At 40.0% G+C, this 22,913-nt stretch overlaps 1 protein-coding gene across 9 annotated transcripts in view; it reads left to right on the plus strand.

Moving 5' to 3' along the window:
* The window catches only part of rapgef2b (Rap guanine nucleotide exchange factor 2b), a 123,412-nt gene extending 104,098 nt beyond the window's left edge, over window positions 1–19,314 (plus strand). For 6 of the 9 annotated variants that reach the window (XM_056257229.1, XM_056257231.1, XM_056257235.1 and 3 more), the window contains 21 exons: window positions 1,108–1,244; window positions 3,191–3,349; window positions 3,679–3,831; window positions 4,479–4,643; window positions 4,725–4,832; window positions 4,917–5,120; window positions 5,990–6,098; window positions 6,299–6,575; window positions 6,655–6,812; window positions 7,487–7,727; window positions 7,853–8,239; window positions 8,338–8,549; window positions 9,038–9,161; window positions 9,575–9,598; window positions 11,146–11,369; window positions 11,737–11,907; window positions 12,002–12,151; window positions 14,574–14,775; window positions 15,923–16,374; window positions 17,147–17,498; window positions 18,790–19,314. In XM_056257229.1, coding sequence (XP_056113204.1) covers window positions 1,108–1,244; window positions 3,191–3,349; window positions 3,679–3,831; window positions 4,479–4,643; window positions 4,725–4,832; window positions 4,917–5,120; window positions 5,990–6,098; window positions 6,299–6,575; window positions 6,655–6,812; window positions 7,487–7,727; window positions 7,853–8,239; window positions 8,338–8,549; window positions 9,038–9,161; window positions 9,575–9,598; window positions 11,146–11,369; window positions 11,737–11,907; window positions 12,002–12,151; window positions 14,574–14,775; window positions 15,923–16,374; window positions 17,147–17,472 — 3,983 coding nt within the window. In that variant the 3' untranslated portion in view covers window positions 17,473–17,498; window positions 18,790–19,314. The remainder of the gene's footprint in view (window positions 1–1,107; window positions 1,245–3,190; window positions 3,350–3,678; window positions 3,832–4,478; window positions 4,644–4,724; window positions 4,833–4,916; window positions 5,121–5,989; window positions 6,099–6,298; window positions 6,576–6,654; window positions 6,813–7,486; window positions 7,728–7,852; window positions 8,240–8,337; window positions 8,550–9,037; window positions 9,162–9,574; window positions 9,599–11,145; window positions 11,370–11,736; window positions 11,908–12,001; window positions 12,152–14,573; window positions 14,776–15,922; window positions 16,375–17,146; window positions 17,499–18,789) is intronic. The other 3 variants (XM_056257233.1, XM_056257234.1, XM_056257232.1) reach the window with 3 other exon arrangements.
* Window positions 19,315–22,913: the final 3,599 nt, after the last annotated feature.

Below are 22,913 nucleotides of genomic sequence, written 5' to 3' on the forward strand. Positions count from 1 at the left end.
ATGAGAGGTTTAATGTACTGTGTTCTGTGCAACAAAATGACAAACACACTGTATAGACTAGGCTTGGCTAGGCTGTCAAAATGAGACAGGCAATCTTGCCAAAAATATGGAAATGGGTATTTCACTAAGTACTTTTGGCACTGTAGACTGTAAGACAATTAAACACACATTAGACATTCTCACTAACTGATTTAAAATGTCCAATAACAATGTTCATAAGTGTATACTGTATATGTACATCACAGGAACTGATGTACATACACTTTTTCTGAAGGTCATTATTTCCATCACAGTGTCATTTCTGCCACATCAAATGGCGTGTTGTATTTAATAAGATTCTGCGGTGAAATTCACATTAAGCCTTATTGAAATAAAAAGGCAAGCTCCATTTTATTCTTAATACACAATTAATTATCTTAAAATGTATTTTTCTTTTCACATTGCATGTCCTAAATTTTATCTTGAGCTCTTCACTGACACTGTTATCAACTAGATCAACTTTTGATAAAACTGTAACGGAAATGACAGCAACTGAGGGACAGTTGTAATATGTCTATAAATTGATAATTAAAGAAATTATTTCCATGCACTAAATATTTAAATGGTTTATTTTACTCTTAGTTTTGATCATCATACTGTAGTTTTTAAAAATCAAAGCTATTTTTATTAAAAGTTTTCTAAGTTTAAGACAGCTTTATTTTGACATCCATATAATAAAAAGAAAAAAACAAAACATTGTTTGTTGTAAAAATCTGTTATTTTTAATAAAAATCAACCCCTTGGAAGTGTCTATAGTTGAAAAAACTACTTTCTGTTTAATTCTCTGTCACGGTGGAAATAGATTTTGTCATGTATAATATGTCCTGTATATTGCATAGCAGGATTAGCCGATTGTCAGAAATAGCTTCGTATTAATAATGCATTCATTGCTTGGTTGCTGTTATTTTTATATCAGTGGAAAGAATGTTTTCCGTTCTCCATGTGAGAAGAACAAACTGCATCTGATAGAGAGAACAAATAACAATGAGAGACTTTCAAAGACTCTCATATATCTCACTTAGTCTTAAATGTATCTTTCACTTCTTTTTTCTCACTCTGTTTCTTCAGAGCAACTGTTGGAGTTCATGCACCAGCTACCGGCCTTTGCCAACATGACCATGTCCGTCAGGAGGGAGCTTTGTGCTGTCATGGTGTTTGCTGTGGTGGAACGGGCCGGCACAGTCGTCCTTAATGATGGCGAAGAGGTCGGTCAGACTTACCGTGACATGGCTTTAGCTTTTCTGCACTTACTTGAAGCCACAATTTAACCTTTAACCTATATGTGTGGCCTAGTATGTATAGTACATACCCAGCACTTTTTCCTACAATGATAGCTATTGGCCTAGCTTTTCACAGTGACCCAATTTTAGTTCTTTCTTTAACCCTAATCCTGTAAAAAAAAAAAAAAAAAGATTTGAAGTTATGTCATTCACCTTTAATATTTCATCAGCTTTCACTTCAGTCTTGTGCTGATTCTGTGGAACTGCCTACATGTACTGCCACCCCCCTTTCGTCACATCCAATCAGCCATTCAGCTTCTGCACTGTTAAACCTCAATGGATGCCAGCATTCAGCATCTTGAGATTACAAGATGCCCGGGGTACAGCGGGAATCACTTATCTCCTTATCTCAGTATTGACATGCCAAAAAGAGCCATTTTCTCCCCTAATGCATCCATATAATTGAAAGCAGGATAGAGCTTGAGGCTCATATAGTTCACTGTGATGACAAGTTCTTTGCTGTTAAATGTTCTCAAAAAAAAAAAAAGGAACAGCACATACCCAAGTCCATGTGCACAAGTTTTGTATTTTACCACAAAGGTTTATATTACGTATTGCATCCTGAAAATGATTTAAAGGTCCCCGATTGTAAAAACTGAAAATTCCTTTTTTCATGATAACAGAGGTCAAGGGGCTATGTAACTACCAGTAAGTTTCAAAACAGTCAATCCACAGACAAATGCACACAGCCTGCATAAAGTAGCTGTGCCTTTTCACGAGCCGTTGTGACTTCCGTATAAATGTGACGTCAGAACTACTCAGTCACCGCCTTCAGTCACCAAACACTGCCCACCGTCACAAAACTACATCATTGCACAGGCTTCCGAACAACATTAATATAAGAGAATAGTGGCTAATGTTTATTTATTCAGAAACACCACAGCAATTTAGTTCGACCTTAACCGTCTGTTCTGGATATTTCACAAGTGACAGCTTCGTCAATCAGGCACAGTTCAATGGTTTTTCAAAGCTACTCCTCAAAGATGCTGCAGTCCCTACAGTTCATAGTATTACAAGTTTACCTTGGGCGTCAATTGCAGCATATGTTCTCGCGTTCTGTGGGCATCCTTGCACAATTACCACAAGTACACCTTTTACAGAAAAAAGTTACATTGTAAAAGAAATTGTAGCACGTCAACTTACTGTATCAGTAGGAAAGCAATAGTTACATAGCTTACTGCATTCGGTGTCTGTCTGCTAACGTTACATATTATAAAGCAGTTAAGTGTATAACTAGCTATTAACGTACATATTTTGGAGATTTAAATCGAATTTGACAAAAAAAAAAGTCTGAGTTTGTTTACAGTTTAAATTAGCTAATGTTAAATCTGCGTGCAGCATTGATGTAATGGTAATTATAATACTCTTACAATAACGCCGAAAGTAAGGAGGCGGTTGTTTGTCTCCTGTCGTCGTCGATTCGGGGTCTGAGTCCGGCTCGAACATATAAGGCCGGATAACATTTCCCTCAGCAATGTCCATCATTACAGGTGTTTTTATTTTATTATTTACCTTACTTGTTGTGAGCATCACCAAGCCACAGCAGGCTCCAGCATACATGACCCTAGTTACCTGTGGTTGGCCTGGCCGAGCATCACTCAGAAAACAACAGGCCAATCAGAAGAGAGGCTCATGAATATTAATTAGAAAGGCCAAAATCGAACTGTTCTTGGCAGAGCTCCTGAGAAAGTACAAAGTAAAAATATATTGGGATGGTTTTTGGTACTTATACCGCAAATATATATTCTTAAGGACTTCAAAACTTAAAATAAAACTTCAGAAAGGTGTACAATATGGGACCTTTAAATTGTAATATAATATTAAAAATATTTGTGTCTTACTGTTAACTTTTCATCGTTCCTTTGTTGTAGCTGGACTCATGGTCTGTGATTCTGAACGGCTCAGTGGAGGTGACGCATCCAGATGGCCGGACGGAAATCCTGTGCATGGGCAACAGCTTCGGTGTGTCCCCCACTATGGAGAAAGAGTACATGAAGGGGGTGATGAAGACCAAGGTGGATGACTGCCAGGTGAGTCAAACAATACTTAATGGATTTAAACATTTTTGTGGATAAAAAACAAAAACAAGAAGAATGTCTCTTATCCCCACCCAACCTATTTTGGCTGTTTGTAATGACTCATTTACTGCAGAAATGATGAGGCTCTGCCCATTCATTAAGCATGAGAATAATGTGGGTGATTAGTGAAAAATTAGCAATAATGAAATCTTGTCTCTGTTTCGGCGCACTGGTGTAATTATCATGGGGAAATCATTTTGAGTATACTGCTGCATCATAAAACTGATTTACTTTCCCCTCACAGTTTGTGTCGTCTTGCTCACTCTTGCTGTCTCTGTCAGTTTGTTTGCATAGCACAGCAAGATTACTGCTGTATCCTCAACCAAGTTGAGAAAAATATGCAGAAGGTGGAAGAGGAGGGTGAGATTGTGATGGTGAAGGAACACCGTGAGCTTGACCGCACAGGCACCAGAAAAGGACACATTGTCATCAAGGTGAGAACCCAGCTCAGAACGAGTGTGACAAGTTCTCACACCCAGAGGTAAAGAAATGTTCAGAAATGTAGCTGAAGTGACAAAAAAGGCTTTCTTATTCCTAACTAGAGAATTGTAATTTTTCCATAAATCATATTGCCAGAACGGATGTTACCTGTCATGAGGTCCATTTATAGCTCACTTAAGCTTAAGGATTTAATACTTACACCAGTGTTTCCTGCACCTCTATTTTGTGGCACTTCGGCAAAGAGAAATGATATTTTATTCCAGGTGTGAGTTTGCAGACTGAATTGATCCCAATGAGATAACGAGTTGCCACGCTGCAAAAACAATAGGAAATGTTGACTTGCACTCTCGATTGACATGGCTTTTGCCCTGATTTACACAGATGCATTGAACATAGCCTTTTATTGATTCCTAAACATGGAAATATGCTTAGCACAGTAGAAGCATATATGGACTGAATATCGAATATATTTTACAAGTCCAATACCTTAACGATTGGAGCTGAGGAAACTTTGCCCAACAACAATGAAACTGACTCATAGTTCTTCTGGTCAACCCCACATCAGAGAGTAACAGGACAAAATTGGAGTAAAAATGCATTGCTTTGGCATCCTTTTAAAGAGCATATTTGTTTTTTACAGGGCACGCCAGAGCGTCTTACCATGCACCTTGTAGAAGAGCACTCGGTGGTGGACCCCACCTACATCGAGGACTTCCTGCTTACCTACCGCACCTTCCTGCCAAGCCCCATGGTGGTGGGCAAGAAACTGTTGGAGTGGTTCCATGACCCCAGTCTCAGGGACAAGGTACATAGACACACTTGTGCAAGCATTTAAACCAATCAGTTCTCGATGAGATGTACGATTGGTAACCTCACATTTCATCAGGTTACACGGGTAGTCTTGCTGTGGGTAAACAATCACTTCAACGACTTTGAGGGTGACCTCGCAATGACACATTTTCTTGAGGAGTTCGAGTACAATCTGGAGAGAGAGGTCAGTTGTGTGCAATAAAACCTTAAATTCCTTTGTGGCTGAGTTGACTGCAAAAATCTCATGTAATGCCTTTCTTTGAACCAGAAAATGTGTGGGCACCTAAGACTGTTAAACATAGCATGTGCTGCCAAAGCTAAACTGCGGGTGGTGACCCTGACAAAACCCTCGAGGGAAGCCCCCCTGGCCTTCACCCTGCTGGGGGGTTCAGAGAAGGGCTTTCGCATTTTCATTGACAGCGTGGAGTCAGGCAGCAAAGCTGCTGAGGCCGGCCTTAAAAGAGGAGATCAGGTAATGTCACACCAGCACCATGCAGGATCTGATGTAGGCTACAGAAATAGTTGTTAAATTGACACCGTAATAGCAACTTGCTGTGGCATTAGCAGCAGTAATAGTGCTGTGGGACTGGAAGTGGAAAACATTGTGTGAGAGCATCTGTAATTGGCATTGTCAACCAGTGAAAGCGGAGTTAGTCACAGCATTGAAAGCATACTACTAAATCATAAAGAAAAAGAGCACAAATGATTTTGTTTCCATTTAGTCTGACTTTCAAACACAAAAGTACATACATTTCAGTCTACTAACTTGTTCTGTTGTCTAAATGTCTTCACACAAGCGGAAAATGTGATTTCAGATGAATTGAGTGTCACACTGTTTCTTTTGCCCTTCACTCAGTGCAGTATTTGGCTCATAAAGCTGTTTAATGAGTTGCTATCTATTTGCCCTCCGAACCACAAAAGGATTGTTGATTGTTCTGAATGCTAATCAGCTGATACATAGCCTTTTTTGAGATTATTGACAATAACCGTGTCCGCTTAGCCAATTAAAAGACGTGGTAGTTCCCCCTTGTATAAGTCAACAGCTTTGGATAAATGGATAAACTATTTGATTTTAAGTTTAATTTGAGTAAATATTGCATAGAATAAGTTTACATTTAATTTATTTTGTATAATTGGTAACAAGGGAACATACACCAAATACTGGGGGGTGCTTGTAAACTGTCACCATTAAAAAAAAAAAAAATGTCTATGACAAAATCAACAAGTGTGCATGTTCTAAAAACTAAAAAGTGGGCAGAGCATTGTTTTATATGTATTTATCTACTGGCCCAGCTGCAATGTTGATTGAGACCTCGGATTTCCATCTTTTTTTTTTTTCAGATACTAGAGGTAAATGGGCAAAACTTTGAAAATGTGCCGCTATCCAAAGTCAACGAGATTCTCAAAAACAACACGCACCTGTCCATTACTGTGAAAACCAATCTCTTAGGTAAGTTACACTGGCTGAAATTACCACAGCTGCACAGACAGTCATTTATACCTAAAACAACACTTAATCTAAAAATTGCCAGTCAGCTCTCTTCTTGCAGTAGGGGAAAATGTAGTTGCTTTTGAAATACTATTTGCTCTTTGAAAATGTCAGATGACATTGTTAAAACTCTTCCTCTGTGCTGTGTTCTCTGCTCTTAGTGTTTAAGGAGCTACTGGCCAGGCCTGACCAGGACCAGGAGCAAGAACAGGAGGAGGAGCCAGACAGGAAAAACGGGGCACCTCACATCCCTAAAATTGGGGACATTAAGAAAGCCAGTCGTTATTCCATCCCTGACCTGGCTGTGGATGTTGAGCAGGTCATGGGTCTTGAGAAAGCTAGTAAAAAAGCCAAGGCCAACACCGTAGGTGGCAGAAACAAGCTGAAGAAGATCTTCGACAAGACACTGACCAGTATTCTTCCACCCAAACCTTACAAGTAAGATGAGCTTGATGAAAGAAAGCTCTTTTGGTGATTTGGTTCACTGCAGATTATAACTCTTCTGGTTTGTTAACAGTGACGTTGGGGTGGGACAGTCTCAGGATGACAGTATTGTAGGGCTTAAGCAGTCAAAGCAGATCCCTCCTGCTCTTCCTGTCAGTGGAAACCTTTCATCAAGCAACCCTGACCTGCTGCAGTCACACCATCGCATACTCGACTTCAACAACCAACCTGGTAAGACGCTTAATGTGGTTTCAGCATTCTTGTTGGTTCTGGGGGGGAAAAAATCTTATTACCCACTCAGATGTTAGTGATAGGTGTTAGAGTTAGAGTTAGGCTGTGGCTTTAGGTTGGGCTTAACTACTCTCATTTTTCTAATCACAATCATATTCAGAGCATTGTCTGCTCAATTTTAACATTGAGTTTGCTATCTAAAGTTCTTTATGTAGCACCGTTTGTTGCGACTCAATCAGGTCTGAATCTGTGAACACTTTGCATTTGGTGGGATTCATCAAAATTCTTTAGTTAATTGATTCTTATTCACTGATTCATGTCGCTTATTGTTGCAGAATGGGATTGATTGACATTGAAAGTTGATTTGTTTGCTTGGTGTGAAGGTGTCTTCTGAATATGCATATGCACCAAGAAGCTTCCGGTGATGGGTTAATATTGAACACAGTGGGGCAAGTGGTTCATGTAGAGATAATGCATAAATTGATTACATTGATCCAGAAGTGGATCAGTTCAGATTCGGACTTACTGTGACATATGGTCATTAGTAATGTAAAATGATCATGGGAAACACATAATAAGTGGACTTCCAGCCAGATAAAGATTGATACTTTGGTCTTGATTATTGAAATGGAGTCCTTTCCTCTGTATTTTTTTTATTTATTTATTTTTTTTAGACATGTCAGACCAGGTATTGCGAGTGTTCAAGGCAGACCAGCAAAGTCGGTACATCATGATTGGGAAGGACACCACAGCAAAAGAAGTTGTAGCTCAGGCCATTCGAGAGTTTGCCTTGACTGCTGCCGCTGAAGCCTATTCGTTGTGTGAGGTGTCAGTCACTCCTGAGGGCGTTATCAAGCAGCGGCGACTTCCTGAACAACTCTCCAAACTGGCCGACAGGATCCAGCTGAGTGGCAGGTGCTGCCTTAGAGCCCTTGTGGCCATTTTGTTCAATTTCTGAAGTATTTCCTTTTCAGAGGAAAATCATTTAAGACACCTGTTGATCTCTCCTCTCATTAGCCTATTCTCCATTTAACTTGTAGGTACTACCTGAAAAGCAACATGGAGACAGAGACGCTGTGCTCGGATGAAGATGCCCAGGAACTGCTACGGGAGAGCCATATCAGCCTGCTGCAGCTCAGCACGGTGGAAGTGGCGACCCAGCTGTCCATGCGCGCCTTCGAGTTGTTCTGTGCCATTGAGCCCACAGAGTACATTGATGACCTGTTTAAGCTGAAAACTCGCCTTACCGGGCCCCCCAGCCTCAAGCTCTTTGAGGAAGCCATCAATCGGGAGACCTTCTGGGTGGCCACGGAAGTGGTGCGTGAGCCCAACCAGCTCAAACGCATGAAGATCATCAAGCACTTCATTAAAATTGCACTGCATTGCCGCGAGTGCAAGAACTTCAACTCCATGTTTGCCATTATCAGGTAAAATGAGTCTTGAGTTCAAGAGTAAAACATGTAGGGTTAAATTGAAGACCCTTTTTGGTGTCTCAAATAACAATGGCGTTGTGCGTCTTTTCCAGTGGTCTGAATTTGGCACCGGTGTCCAGGCTGAGAGGCACATGGGAGAAGTTGCCCAGTAAATATGAGAAGCTGTTTAGTGATCTTCAAGACCTATTTGATCCCTCCAGGAATATGGCAAAGTACCGGAACCTTCTTAACAGCCAGAACCTGCAACCACCCATTATCCCTCTCTTCCCAGTAATCAAGAAGGATCTCACCTTCCTGCATGAAGGTAAGATGCTTCTCACTGATGTAGGTGATGGCATGTATAGTATCCATGTTTGTTTATTATTGAACATCACTTAGTTTTGGTTTTGGGAATTTGTCAGTAATAGTAAATAAAGAGATTGTGTCGGATAGATAAAATACCTTTATATTCCATGAAAAGCACCTACAACTCTGCATATCCTTTAAAGTTTGTTTCTAATTAGGACAGTGACTATGTCTGTCTGATCTTAATAGTTTGTGCGGTGCATTTGATTTAAGGTTTACAAAGAGGCTGTTACTGAAGTATTCTTATTTCACATGCAAAGGGTGCTTGTTTATTTGTTAGGGGTTAAAGACGCAGCGCATATACGCAGACGCAGCGATAGTAGTACAAGAGTGTAAAATATGGTCACGTCCTATAATATGACTTCAACATTATAAGTTTACCTGAGGAAAAAAAAAGTTATTTTAAAAAATGCATGATATCCGCCCTTTCTTTATTGCTAACTCTAGGAAATGACTCGAAGGTGGACGGTTTGGTGAACTTTGAGAAGCTGCGGATGATTGCTAAAGAAATCAGACACGTAGGCCGGATGGCAGCTGTAAACATGGACCCAGCTCTGATGTTCAGAACCAGGTGAGTGCCTTCCTGATTTGACTGCTACAATGACTTCTTTGCCTTTCTTCCAGACTGGACTCTTCACACCACTGAGTAGCTTTTAGTGCCCACTCACTGCGATGTGTACAGCTCTCACCTCACGCTTCCACACACGGGCGTTTTACTAAGGTTTTTTGAAGTGTTTGTGATGTTTACGTACAGGAGAGTTAAACCATTGTGTACTGTATGTTACTCTTTGTCTGCATTATTGTCAGAGAAGTTATTGTCTCTCTTTTGGTCTCTGGTGCACCTCACCTTGGTACCCTTGGTCTGTTTCTCCTCATCTAAGTGTGTCTCCCTCTCTTTCTCTCAATGGCTTTCTCTCTTCCCCATTTCTCTCTTCGTCCACCCCCTCTGCCCCACGCTTCACTATTCATGGCTCTCCCTTACAGGAAGAAGAAATGGAGGAGTTTGGGGTGAGTATGGTGAACTCTCACCTTTGGCCTCATGTGTGCCCCCTCCTTTAATTTGGGCTGGCTCCTCACCATCCTTTATTTTTATTTTTCTGGTTCATTTGAGAATGCTTCTGCTCTGACGGATCCCATCCAAGCATTTGACCACCATCACTTTTGCTACTCAGGGTCATTGAATAAACTCACCTCATTCTAAAAGACATCCTAATGTTTCTGTTGTATTACCACCGTAGATTTTGAATGTTTCACAAACATGACCCCACCAGTATGCATGAATTTATTTACAGTTGTTTGGTTCCAGCTCATTTAATAATTTGATGTCCCATGATCCATTTTTAGCAAAAGTGATTTAACGTGCCCCTTCCAGCTAAACTACTTACCGTAGCTGCACGTCTTTTACTAAGTATTTGCAGTGTTGTGTTTTTATTTTATTTTATTTATTAATTGCTTTTTAATTATTTTCTTTAGTCATTATTTAAAAAAATAATTATTAGTTTAAACTAAGATTGTGTATGGATGCAAACCCTGCCTTTTATAAGACCTTTTTTGAGTTTTAACTGGGTTATATCCTTTTTCCTGTTTTAGCTTAACATACAAAGATTTTAATGATGCTAGAGGTGCAGAAATTATGCACATCACCTTTAAGCATAAAATAAATGGTTAAAAAATTGTCCAATGCTTTTGCTCAGAAATTTTAAAATATATATATTTGACCAAAAATAATGGAAATCATCAGTGATTCTTCCTAAATCTCATGCAGAGTTTTAGTACGATACTTCTGTTGTTTATATAACATCGCATTTTAACTGCCTGATTGGCTGAGATGTGAAATGCATGGAGTGTTTGGATTGTACTAAAGCTGCAAGGAATGCAACTTACTGCATGTCAAAAAGACTGACGCCGGTTTCACACTGCACCCGTTAGCAGAGCGTAAGCTGCGCGTATTTTTTTCGGCGCCCATGTTAACAGATTAGAGCATTCACACCGCACGCAGATGCGGCGCAGGAGCAGCAGTGCCGCGATAGTTTCGGCGCCCAGTCTATTTTGAATTAAAGTGACAATGCATTGATCATGGCCAAAATACACAGCAGTTTTACCCCAAAAGCGCATTGATGATATCTATTGTGTTTTAAACAGTCAATCAAATAACCTTCATCAATTTAAAAAGAAAACAAATGTCCAAAAATAAACTTGTTGCCCAAACTACAAAAACAAAGATGAACCAAAAGTTATATAATATACTAATTAATAAAATAAGCTTATTGACAAGTCTTTTCTCTTAAATGTATTTGAAAACGAAATAAAGCAATGCCAACTTACCCATTATAGAGTACTCTGTCTGTACGCGCGTCAAACACTGCCAGTGTGAAAGCAAAACGCGCGTGTCCTGCTTCCACTCACCGTACGCACTGATCCTGCGCTGCTTACGCTCTGCCAACGCGTGCAGTGTGAAACCGGCGTGAGGGACTGCATCTGATCCTGCATCAGCATACTACACACTATTAAAGTCCGACTGCATCTTTAACTCTAATATGTGTGTGTGTGTTTAGGTCACTCAGCCAGGGCAGTGCCAATGCGGCCGTCCTGGATGTAACCCAGACAGGCGGGCACAAGAAGCGGGTCAGACGGAGTTCCTTTCTCAATGCCAAGAAGCTGTACGAGGATGCACAGATGGCACGCAAGGTCAAACAATACCTGTCCAACCTCACCCTGGAGACAAATGAGGAGAGCCTGCAGACACTTTCAATGCAGTGTGAGCCCTCAATCAACACATGTGAGTAGGGTGCAAGCACGCACACACAAATACCAATAGGAGAAAAACAATAGCATGTGAAGAAGAACACACAACAGACATTTTTATCACACATTAAAAAGCTGCATACCCCACAGCTTGTTGGTCATAAGTAAAATTTTTAAAATAAAATTATAATGCAAAATACAGTTTCATGGCCAGTAAGAAGTATTTATAGTGTGTGAGTAAATTTTTCCACCATTCATTCACCATTAGTAGTTCAAGCTAAAAGTTATTTTGGACATTAGTGGGTTATTCTTTGAATTAATTGGTATATTGTTATTATTTCCTCAATATCAGATATATAATTCAGCTTGTTGTTTACAAATAGATTCTTTCTATTTCACAGTGCCGAAGAGTTCCGGGGACCGGAAGAGACCTGACACGTCGCCCGTGGTCGCACGGGCCGCCATCCACCAGCGCCAGCAGCTTCAGAAAGCCAACCAGGCGCTTCAAGTGCCTGCCGTTGCCCTCTACCCATCTCGCAAGAAAGTGCCGGTCAAAGACCTACCGCCATTTGGTAAGACCACATAATTTTGATACTTGAACACAATCAGGTCCTCCGATATTAATTTATGGTTATCATAAGGCTCTGTCTTATTGTGTTTGCACAGGCACAAGCTCGCCGCAGTCTCTAAAGAAGATACTGTCCCTTTCAGAGGAGGCAGGAGAGAGACACAAGAAACAGACAGAGGACAGTGTGTCCAACAACTCCTCACAGCTGTCATCTCCTCCCACGTCTCCTCACAGCTCACCTAAGAAAGGTATGGACACACAGAGTCAGACACACTATAGCATTCGGTATATGTTGTTTTTCTCCAACCTCTGGTCTTTGCAACACTCAATTTACTCTCCCCCATTGACTTATCGGTGAACTGTGGAATCAAAGCTCTATGGTGGGCATGCAGTGAAATATATTGTAAGACAGCATGTTCCCTGACCACTGGCATGCAGTTCATTTCTCTGATAGCTGGCGCCCCTTAGTGCCAACATGTTTTCATAGCTTATTTAATATGTTGATACTGCCATCTTGTGGAAAAAAGATCACACATACAATATTATGCCAAGGTTGACATGTTCTAGTGCTGTTATACAAAATATCTTGGAACACTGCTTGTCTCCGATTTCAGAGTTACAGATGCACGACTTTCCATCTTTCCTTTTGAATATGTATCACATAACATTTCTGTCTCTCATTACTCACCTGTTTTGCCCCTATATTCAGCCATCACAGCTATAAGAAGCCATGGTATGAAGGGTTTTTCTTCCTTCTGTAGAAAATCATCAACAGGTAACAGGGCCTAGATGCAGATTTAGCCTGAGAGAGTTCACACAAACATCATTATTGCAGTGTCTCAAAATGTAGTGAACTGCCTACTTAACTCATCATTCATTAGAGGTACACTACTGTTCAAAAGTTTTTTTTTTTTTTTTTTAATGCTTTTGAAAGAATTTTCTTATGCTCACCACCAATGCTGCATTTATTTGATCAAACATTCAGTAATTTTGAGTGATGTTCTGAAATATTATTCTGAAATATATAAAATAACTGTTTTCAATTTTAATATATTTTAAAATGTTATTTATTTCTTGTGTCTGCAAAGCTGAATTTTCACCAGGCTTTACTTAAGTCCTCAGTGTCACAATGATCCTTCAGAAATCATTCTAATATGCAAATTTGGTGCTCAAGAAACATTTATTTTAGATTCCTTTCTTTTTATAATGTTGTGCTGCTTAATATTTTTGTTGAAACCATTTTATTCAGAATTTTTTGATGAATAGAAAGTAAAAAACAGCATTAATTTAAAATAAAAATCTTTATACATTATGCATGTCTTAACTGTCAATTTGAAGGAAAACTTGCTGAATAAAAGTACTAATTTCATTCACTGACCCCAGACTTTTGAACAGTTGTGTATGTTTGACTTGAACGATTCAGAACCTGTCCAAAATGCTGTCTAGTTTGGCAGCTCACTTAGTATTGATACACAGCCAATGAGATGTTTTGTTTTCAGTTCAGACTTTCCCTAAGATATTCCAGTGGTGTGATTGGCATAATCAGTAACATTTGTGTCCAAACTTTTAGTAGTAATATCAAATATTATTGTGTTTATTGTGTTATATAGTACAGTGTCAGTTGGAGGTTTGTACTACTAATGGTTTTATACATTTAAAAATATCAGAAATATCATCATATGTATATTCTGACATTTGAGTGATCTCTCTCGCCAAGTCTAGACAGTGTTTTTGCTTCTTTCTTTCTTTTTTTGCTCCTAGCTGACAGAAAAAGGCTAGTGCTGTAACTGTGTGTGTGTGTGTGTGTGTGTGTGTGTGTGTGTGTGTGTACTGTAGAGCCCGAACTGCTCTGCTACTGAAGTAACTGCCTGGTTTTGATTATCTAGGGAAAATAGCCTTAGATGCTGACATGGCATTAAAATAAAACAATCTATCTATCTATTGATTAGCTAGGTTAAGAAATGGGAGTTTTGGCAGTAATGCTTTGCTCTGGCAGTAGTGTAGTATTTTATGGGGGGTTTTGTACAGTTATTTAATGTAGAGTAGTCTCAGTACATAAATGATTGAAAGATCTACTTGTGTACCTGTTGTGTTGTGCATTTTATGAGTTGAACCTTCTCTGACACCCTGAATATAACATCTTCTATCTTGCACTATTATTGTATCATCAGTTTCACCATGGTGTAAGCTGTAAGGCGTATCTTCTGTGGGAAGGTTAAATTCTATTTTGCAATTGTTAGTTACTTATTTCAATTGACGACTTTGCAACCACTAAATGTAGCAATACTATGTGAACACTGACATAATAAGTCATATATTTTCAGTAACTCTGTTTCACAGCATTTTTAAGACACACATCTGACAGCAAAAAAAAGTTATAAATATACCTCTTTAGGAAGTCATTTGAAATTGGTGTCAGAAGAATTTGACTTCTTTACTCAATATTTTTGTGTGCTATTGTTGTAGTGTTGTACACTTACATTAACATCAAACTCATAATGAGTTTTCTCACAAATCAGCTGTACATGGTTTGCAGGAAGGTTGATCTCTAGAGTTTGGAACAAAACCTATTTAAGTGAAAAGAGGCAGTTATAGACTGGAGTACCACAGGGGTCTGTATTAGGGCCAAACTGTTTCCTGATCATTTTGTTCTGTGTACTCATTCGCCAGGTTATGGACGAGCTGGTGATTACCTGTCAGACTCTGGCCACAGTGAGATCTCCTCACGCTCCAGTCTGGTGAGCACATCCTCCCTGGACATGGGGCAAGATGAACGCAGGCAGCGGTATGGAGGAATAGCTGTAGAGGGCCATGTTAGTGGTCACCGGCTAGAGCGCAGGGCGACAGCTGACCCTGATCAGTACAGCTTGGGGTAAACAACTCTCTTTACTTTCTCAACTAATTGGTGTGCTGCATGAATGACTAGTTAATTAATCGGCCTTTAGGAACCCTGGGTCAGTTAGGTTTTGAGCTCATCTGACCCCAATCAGACTAATTTCTCAGACAATATTTACAGTATTTATAGACATGTTCTTGTGTTTAAAACCAGGTCATCAGATCACAGTAGAATGGATACATGGTTCTTGATATAAAAAAATTCAATCCTGCATAGTATTAAAAGTGCAACTCTTGTGGCGGGTAACAAAAGTGAAACCAATGCAATGGAGCAGACCATCTGAATGTGTATTAGAAGGGATTAGGCCGGAGACACACTGGCTGCGTGGCGTGTCCGTTTTTATTTCGGCTCCCATGTTAACAGGTTAGAGCTTGCAGACTGCCTGCGTGACACGCTAGAAATAGAACCGACGCCTATTTTTCACGCGACACGCAAGCGTGTTGGAAGCGTTTCCAGGCAAAATAGAATAGGAAAAGATGTTTATATGTTATTCTGTACACGAATACATATTAATAAATTACATTTTGATGGTTGAAAGTCTAGGTTTTGACAAATTCAGATATAAATATAATTAAAAAATTAATAATGATCAATTTTCAAATATTGCACCTGTCAATACAGAACGAAATATTCTGTAGTCTATTTTGCTGTCAATACTGCTGACAGTGTCTTTATCAGTAGGCTTTATATGTATGCTTAACATGAAGTATAGGGCTTCCTGTACGTCACCTATCAGCAGCAGCGCCACGTCAGACACGTTTCTGGTGTGCAAAGACACAGAAAATGCGACGCAGCCGCCACGCAACAGAAACGCCACGCTCACGCCACGCAGCCAGTGTGTCTCCGGCCTTACTTTTCCAGAGGGTTTTATTACGCACACTGAAAATACCAATGCCACATCAAAATATCAAAGAAAAAGTCTAGATCAGGGCTTGATGTGTTGGAGCAGGGTTGGGACTGAACTCTGCAGGACTGTGGCCCTCCAGGAGATTAAGTCATCCTAGATTAAGTCATCAACCTTACTAATCGACAAGTCTCTTATTGGACAAAGTTGACCATCATGACCTGGCAATGTATTATTACTATTAAACCCTTCTGGATCCTTCTACTTTTCTTTTTTCAGGTCCTACTCATCCATGCAGGACTGCCGGGGTCTGTATGCGGGCGCCACCGTGCTGTCTTCTCCCAGCTCAGAGGAGCTTACCCAGGACCAGGGTGACCGGGTGTCTCTCGACGCTGCTGATTCTGGTCGTGGCAGCTGGACTTCATGTTCCAGCGGCTCCCATGACAACATTCAGACCATGCAACAGGGGCGTAGCTGGGAGGCGTTGGCAGAGGGGGCAGGGCTGTGGGGAAGCAGGGGGAGCTGGGCGTCCGCCTGCTCCTCTTCGTCCTCAGCGGCATGTTGGGGCGAGGACTCTGAGGGCGACACAGGTACCATCAAGCGAAGAGGAGGGAGGGATGTGACCACAGACCCAGAGACCAGCAGCATCACCTCCACCGGTTCAGAAGAGTCCCGACAGCACAGCAGACGCCCCTCGCCCATCACCGCAGGAAACACCAAGGCTGTGATCAGTAAGAATCGCCACGTGAACCTGGTTTAAAGGGATAGTTCACCCAAAAATGACAGTTATCTTAAAATGTACTCACCCTCATGTTGATCCAAAGCCGTATCCTCTTATTTTTTTTCTCATAGAACGCAACATGACACACTTTTTGTCCATTCAGTAACATTTAGCTTCATAATGGACAAAAAAAATCTTCCATAAAATTAGTCCATACGGCCTGAGGTCTAAGCTGTATGAAGCCATACAATAACTTTCTGTGGGGAACAGACAATTTTCAAATTTCAATTAACTGAAAATCAAATATGGTGCCTTTATTGCCAGGTTGTATATCAAAGTTTAATGTCAAACTTTATGTGTGGTGCCATATTTGACTTGAAAGATGTGTTGGGAGAAAGATTTTCATTTTTGGGTAACTATTGTTTTAAGAGTAACTACTCCAAGTTCTATATCCTTTCCTATGTGTTGTGTATTTCAATGCTTTAAAAGCTGAAGTCGTAATCTTTGCATGAAGAGGCTGAAACCATATTCCCAATGATCAAACATACATCTGAAAATGAAACATGGTACAGGTTGAGAAATACAGTATATGAACCATAAGCATACACAAACTCACTTTAATTACTTAATGTTCATGTTGAACGCTACAAGGTGGAACAACACAGACCACCTACAAAAACAATCCTTCCTGAATCTAGTGCATGTCTGCATGTGTCCATCCGCGTGTGTGAGAAGCGTTACGGGTATTAAACGGAACTGTGGTGTCCGTCTCCTCCCCCCAGCACGGAAGGACGGCCGTTACCGGGACCCTCCGCCCACGCCGCCGGGATACACGGCTCTGACCATCACGGACGTAACCGAGGGCACGGCTCACTCAGGCAGGAGACCCCCGGACTACACCACCGCCTTGCAGCGCTCCCGCCTTGTCACACATTCCCCCGACTCCCAGCAGCCCCCAGCTGCAGGAAAACCCATCCACTCGCCGGACCCCCGGGGCCGAGAAGACGAGGAGGCAGAGGAGGTGGAAGAGGAGGGTGAGTGCTTGTCTCCCAAACTCAGAGCTCAGAGGAGGAGAGGTCCACACACAGCAGTTCCCCCCAGGCCATGAGTTACATACACCACCCCAGCAGGAAGGTAAAACATCCCAAACTCCAGTTACTTCCACTCTCACACACTCACACACTCTACGCACACGAGTCACGGTCTCTGCATGCCAGGAGGACAGCTCCTTCACCTGCCCACCATCACCAACCACCAACGCATCTCACACAGTGCATGCGTCGCCACGGAGACAGCCTGCCCCCCGTCGCCGTGGCAACATCCCAGTCATTGCTCCCCGCTCTGCCGTGTGTATTGGCTCTCACCCATCAGTGCTCACAGGAAAATCACTAGATCTGCCATCATAAACGCTTGAACACATGATAGAACCTGAAGTCATGTTTGTGTTGTCAGGTAGCACATGAAATAATGCTAGTACTTATCAGCACACAGATCCTGAATTGAGATGTCATTTTATGAATTTTCACAATAGTAGTCCTTTTTTGTTTGTTTTAAAATAAGTATTTCCTGTCCTGTCATGTTTGTCTTTGGTATAGTAATGCCAGAGCATATTTTATTTCCTTATTATATTTAGTTGTCTGTCTATGACTTTGTTCCAAACCCAAGTGCGTTTCCTATAGACAGCTTTTTTTAGACATCATCAAAGATTATGCTGCCTTACATTTTGACCGAAATCAAAGGCAGTTATACATGTAATCTTTGTAGGAACGGTAAACCCAGAATGGATGTGAAATCTTTCTTCCAAGATGGTGTAGTTAAGCAAATCATAGATTGTTCATTTATAGATATAGTGTAGATTGTGTGTACTGGAAGTACAGTATATACGCAATCTTGGAAGAAAAATTATAGTTGTATATTAATTTAACAGTTATGGTTAGAGGAGTCACTTGTAAGTGATTGATTGTTAATATGTTGCCACTTATGTTAAGCATTTCAAATTAGTCACCATTTGAGATATTTTGTTGGTCTGAGCCCCAAATACAGTTTACTTGCCCTGCTGTTTTTTAATTTATTTTTATTGTTTTTAGTATTCCATTATTTAGTTACAAACCATGGCTTGCTTGTGTCCTTAACATAAGTATCCTTGTGTGTTCTAGTGGCAGCTTTTTGCCATGTCGAATTTCAGGTGCTTATACTTCCAAAATGTAACATGCACAGAACTGCATTTGCATCCGTTTCCTACGAATGCAATGCAAGACATGCAAAGTATGCGACACCAAAGGTAGTTTCTGTGGAGATAATGAGAAATCACATTATGTGTCACCAACAACGGTTCATTTTCACATGTTCCTTGGGTTTGGAACAGAGCCTATGTGTAAGAGACTGTGTCCATGATGCTCACAGATTTTCTCTCTTCTCCCTCCAGAGGATGAACAGGTGTCCGCTGTTTGAAAGGGGACGACACTGGCTTTTATACGGATGCTGCATTGACTGATGGCCCATATCAGGCCTTCACAGGTCAGACAGACAGACCATCCAGTCTACATCTTGCCGGCACTGCCTCTCTCCCTCCTCAATGATGGATTCTTCTCCCTGCCCTGCCTTAATGCAATGGGGGGTTTGATGCCCTGCATGCTAAAAATACTGTGAAGAAAGGAGGCGAGCAAAAAAATAACTTATTTGGCACTTTGGAGAATGGAAATATGAACTGAACTGAAACTCGAACACAGCGCTTCGACATTCACACACAAGAAACAAACTACTGTTAACGGTTGTCTTCAGACAATTTACTCTTTCCTTCTGCTTAAAGGTCACACTAACGTGTTTAGTAGTTCCCCTCAGCACTTTTTAAACTGTTTTTAAGGTGTAAACAGATGCACACAATCAACGTTTCAATCTCCTGATTCTGGACATGCAGTTTGGATGGCTAAAAAAGGCTTGACTACAACTTATCATCTGTTCACATCAGTCCTGACGACAACACTCATATCTGTGTGGTTTAGCATTACAGTATTATATTCGCAGGAGCACAGCTTGAAGGACACCTCTTCTACTGGCGGACTACATCATGATGGAGTTCACATTGATCATTGACATACGTAGCACACCAATTTAATAAGGATGGCGCTTTGTGAGAGGAAACGATGCTAAGCAAAGCCTTAGTGGGTGGTTTTATTGGTTCTTGGCCTTAGTGTGTTTCAAAGTCGTAAGAAAGTATGAATGAAAAAAGCTCATAACAAACGTGATACAGAAATAACAGACTGAACAAATCTACATCTGTGGGTAATCCAGCCGCCAAAGTCCGTTAAAAGTGAACCAGTTCAGTTGCAGGAAGCTTTTAGTGGTGGAGAGGAAATGTACACATTCATCTTCGACACAGTTTTACCAGTTCAGCGCCTCTAAAAAGTGAAATTGAAGCAGAATTCTATAGTTGCGTCTCAACATCTGTTGGTGAAGGTGAGAACTGAAGGCTACTCAGGCAAATAGGGTCATCCTATTCGGGTGCTACTTCCTTCCTCTCATTAAGTGATGCCATTTAAGGAGGTGTGTGAAAAACAGTGTTTTCGGTGGGGTTTTTCTTTGAGGATTCAAGTTGTGCATGTTTCTCCTGGAGTGGGCCTTGATCTAAATACCACTGCTGCACAACAGCCTCCACAATCACTCACAGGAACTGAACTGAAATGTGCTTTTGAGACTCCATGCAAACCCACCTGAAGCCTGCCAGCCAGAGCAGAACTGAACCGGTGGGAGCACGTCACTTTCATTCTTTTATTTTAATCACTGAGTTAAACTGATCACATTGATCAGTAGTTAGAAACAATAGACTTGAGAAGAAAAAAAGAAGTTTGCAGTGTTTTCCACTGTATCCTGTAACATCACTACTTCAGTGTTTCTTTCTCTAGTTGCCTGTTTGTTCGTTTGTAGGTTTTTGTTTGTTTGTTTTTTTCATTTTTTTTGGCCCCCACACTTTTTTTTCTTTTTTTCTTTTTTTTAGTAATGGTTGCGGATACAGTTGTTAATAACAACACATTTGTAACAGTAAATATATCGACCATCTGCTTCCACTTAATTTTTTTTTTTTTTTTTTTTAGTAAATATTCACGTTTTGGCAAGCCAAAATGAGTCGCTTGTTTTGCAAAATAAGTTGCACAAATTGTACAAGCATAAATAAACAAGGTAAATAGTAGTAGGTAGCTGTTCTGCTACTCTGTTCGATATGTGATGTCAAGTGAGACGTGTACATTTAGCTGGTGAAGATTCACTCTTTTTTTGACTACTTTTACCTGTACGTCTTTTACAAAGACAATTGGTGGAGTATGTATTTGTTCTTTTTTTGTGTCTTTTTGTTTTGTATTTTTAATACAATAATTGTAAATATTGGTTATATTTTTGTTGAATTGTAGAAATGTATGATGTTTATGCCTCAACATCCAGTTTATATGAAGCTGGGAATCATTAAATTCGACAAAAAATGAATCAACTTAATTTTTAAATGCACATTATTATTATTATTATTATTATTATTATTATTATTGCTCTTTTTTTGTTTAGTTGGTCCTGCATTAAGTTTTTTTTGTTTTCAAACATTGTTTTAAATGACCTCTGGCACCATCTAGTGTTTGCACAAGAGAAAACATGGAAGTAACTTGAAATGTGTATCTCATACTTTTCTAACTGACAAATGTATGTTGGGGTTAATAAAAGACATCCATATCTATCTGTTGTTCAACACTTACATTTTTCAGTGTTTCTTCAGAGATTTTGACAAGCCGAACTGGATAAGGTGGATCATTTCATATTATTGAGCATAATGTATGGTGAAACTGAACTACTGTAGCATACTGTATCACAGTACCACATTATAGATACACTGGCTGAAGGTGAAAATCTTAGATGACCAACCGACGCTATATGGCAGATGTTTTAGGATTTTGTGCCTTTTTTTTTTTCTTTCTTTCTTTTTTGGTTATTCCAGGTAAGGTAAGATGTTTACAAATTGTGTGGGGCGCATACTATTTTAAGTATGCTGTCTAGTTTCAGTATATTTAGTTTGAAAAAGTATTGACAGTGAGTTGCACTTACCCTAGATCTTAAATTTGTAGTCTGATTATTCATCTAAATAGCTTTAAAATGTTTTCTCATTCTGTGCTGTAACTTAAAATGTAATAATACCATTATTAATATCAAATAGAAAGAGAGAATGTGTGTAGACCAAAATATCTGTTTAATGCTCATATAAATCAGAGTAATACAAATACCAAATTCTTCATATGACCTGTGACAGTCATTACTGCATATGGATGTAGGAGTCACCCCTCTGCCCAGTTGCTACAACACTAATGGCTGAAGAAATAAATAATTTGCATGGGCTTCCAAGCTCAGCAAGTCCTTGTCTGACATAGGTTACCATACCATGCTACTTTTCATAGTATTACTGTCATTTGGAGTAGTATGAAGCTGCAGACTCGGAGACCTGCATCTAGTTTTTCGAGACAGCGCCTCCTATCAAATTGTATCGGATAAACATGTGAAGAACATGTGAAGAGCTTAAGCCAAAACGTGAGTAGGCTTTCTTCAATTTTATTTAGCGAATCGTAGTAGCTTACTCGTTTGATTTATTTTTTAATAAAACTAATTTAGCTCATCGATACAACATATGAATAGTCCATTTAATATTTGTAAAGATAGTTTGTAACAAGATTTGAGCCGTTAATGTATGTTTTTTCGCCCTCTTCCCCCCGAAAATATTTTAATAGCTAACGTTAGCCTTTAACCTTGGACTTTTTGTAGATATGTCATAAATGCTGCAGTGATTTTCACTGCCCATTTGTGCCCCCATATATTTCAAACCCACAAAGTTGTCCAAAGTTCAAAAACATCTCAAGGGACACTTCAACAGAGCACTGCAACATGAAGTATTTTGCAAACATCTTTTTTCTTTTTCTTTCTTTCTTTTTGAAACATCATAAGACGTGCTATCGGGCCTATAGGCCCACTGTTGTAGGCTATCCCAGGGTACACCATACATCGATGGAGTCGCCCATGCCGAGCCCAGCAACATATCATTTTATGATTATGCAAAGCGATTCATAAATTAGTTTTTTTTAATGCAATTGAAGACGAAAAGTAAAGTCACGAACACAGTTTTTTCTTCCTTTTTTCTTTACAGCAAGATGATGTTTAGGTGATCATTAAATAAAGTACAGAATTGTTTATTATTTGTGTGTTGTCTATTCTGATTTGTTTTGCTTCGCATTCAAAATATCAAAAAACAGATTTTGTAATGTTAGCATGGTAATGTTAATTAGACCATTATAGGTTGAACTGAAAGAAAAATTGGAATTTGAATAAAAAAAATATTTAAAAAAACATTGTAGCAAATATAATATTGCATTTGGATAAGCGTGCGTTATACTCTGTGTGCGGGTGTTATACGATCTTTCGAACAGCAGGAGGCGCTGTGTTCGAAAAACGAGGGGTCTGAGAATGCGGGACTCTCGGTGGGGGACTAGATGCAGGCTCCGAGTCTGCAGCTTCATAATATTGGTC

Source organism: Rhinichthys klamathensis, unplaced genomic scaffold, assembly GCF_029890125.1.
Source record: "Rhinichthys klamathensis goyatoka isolate OS25496 unplaced genomic scaffold, OSU_Roscu_1.1 h1tg000136l_1, whole genome shotgun sequence".
NCBI classification, from domain to species: Eukaryota; Metazoa; Chordata; class Actinopteri; order Cypriniformes; family Leuciscidae; genus Rhinichthys; species Rhinichthys klamathensis.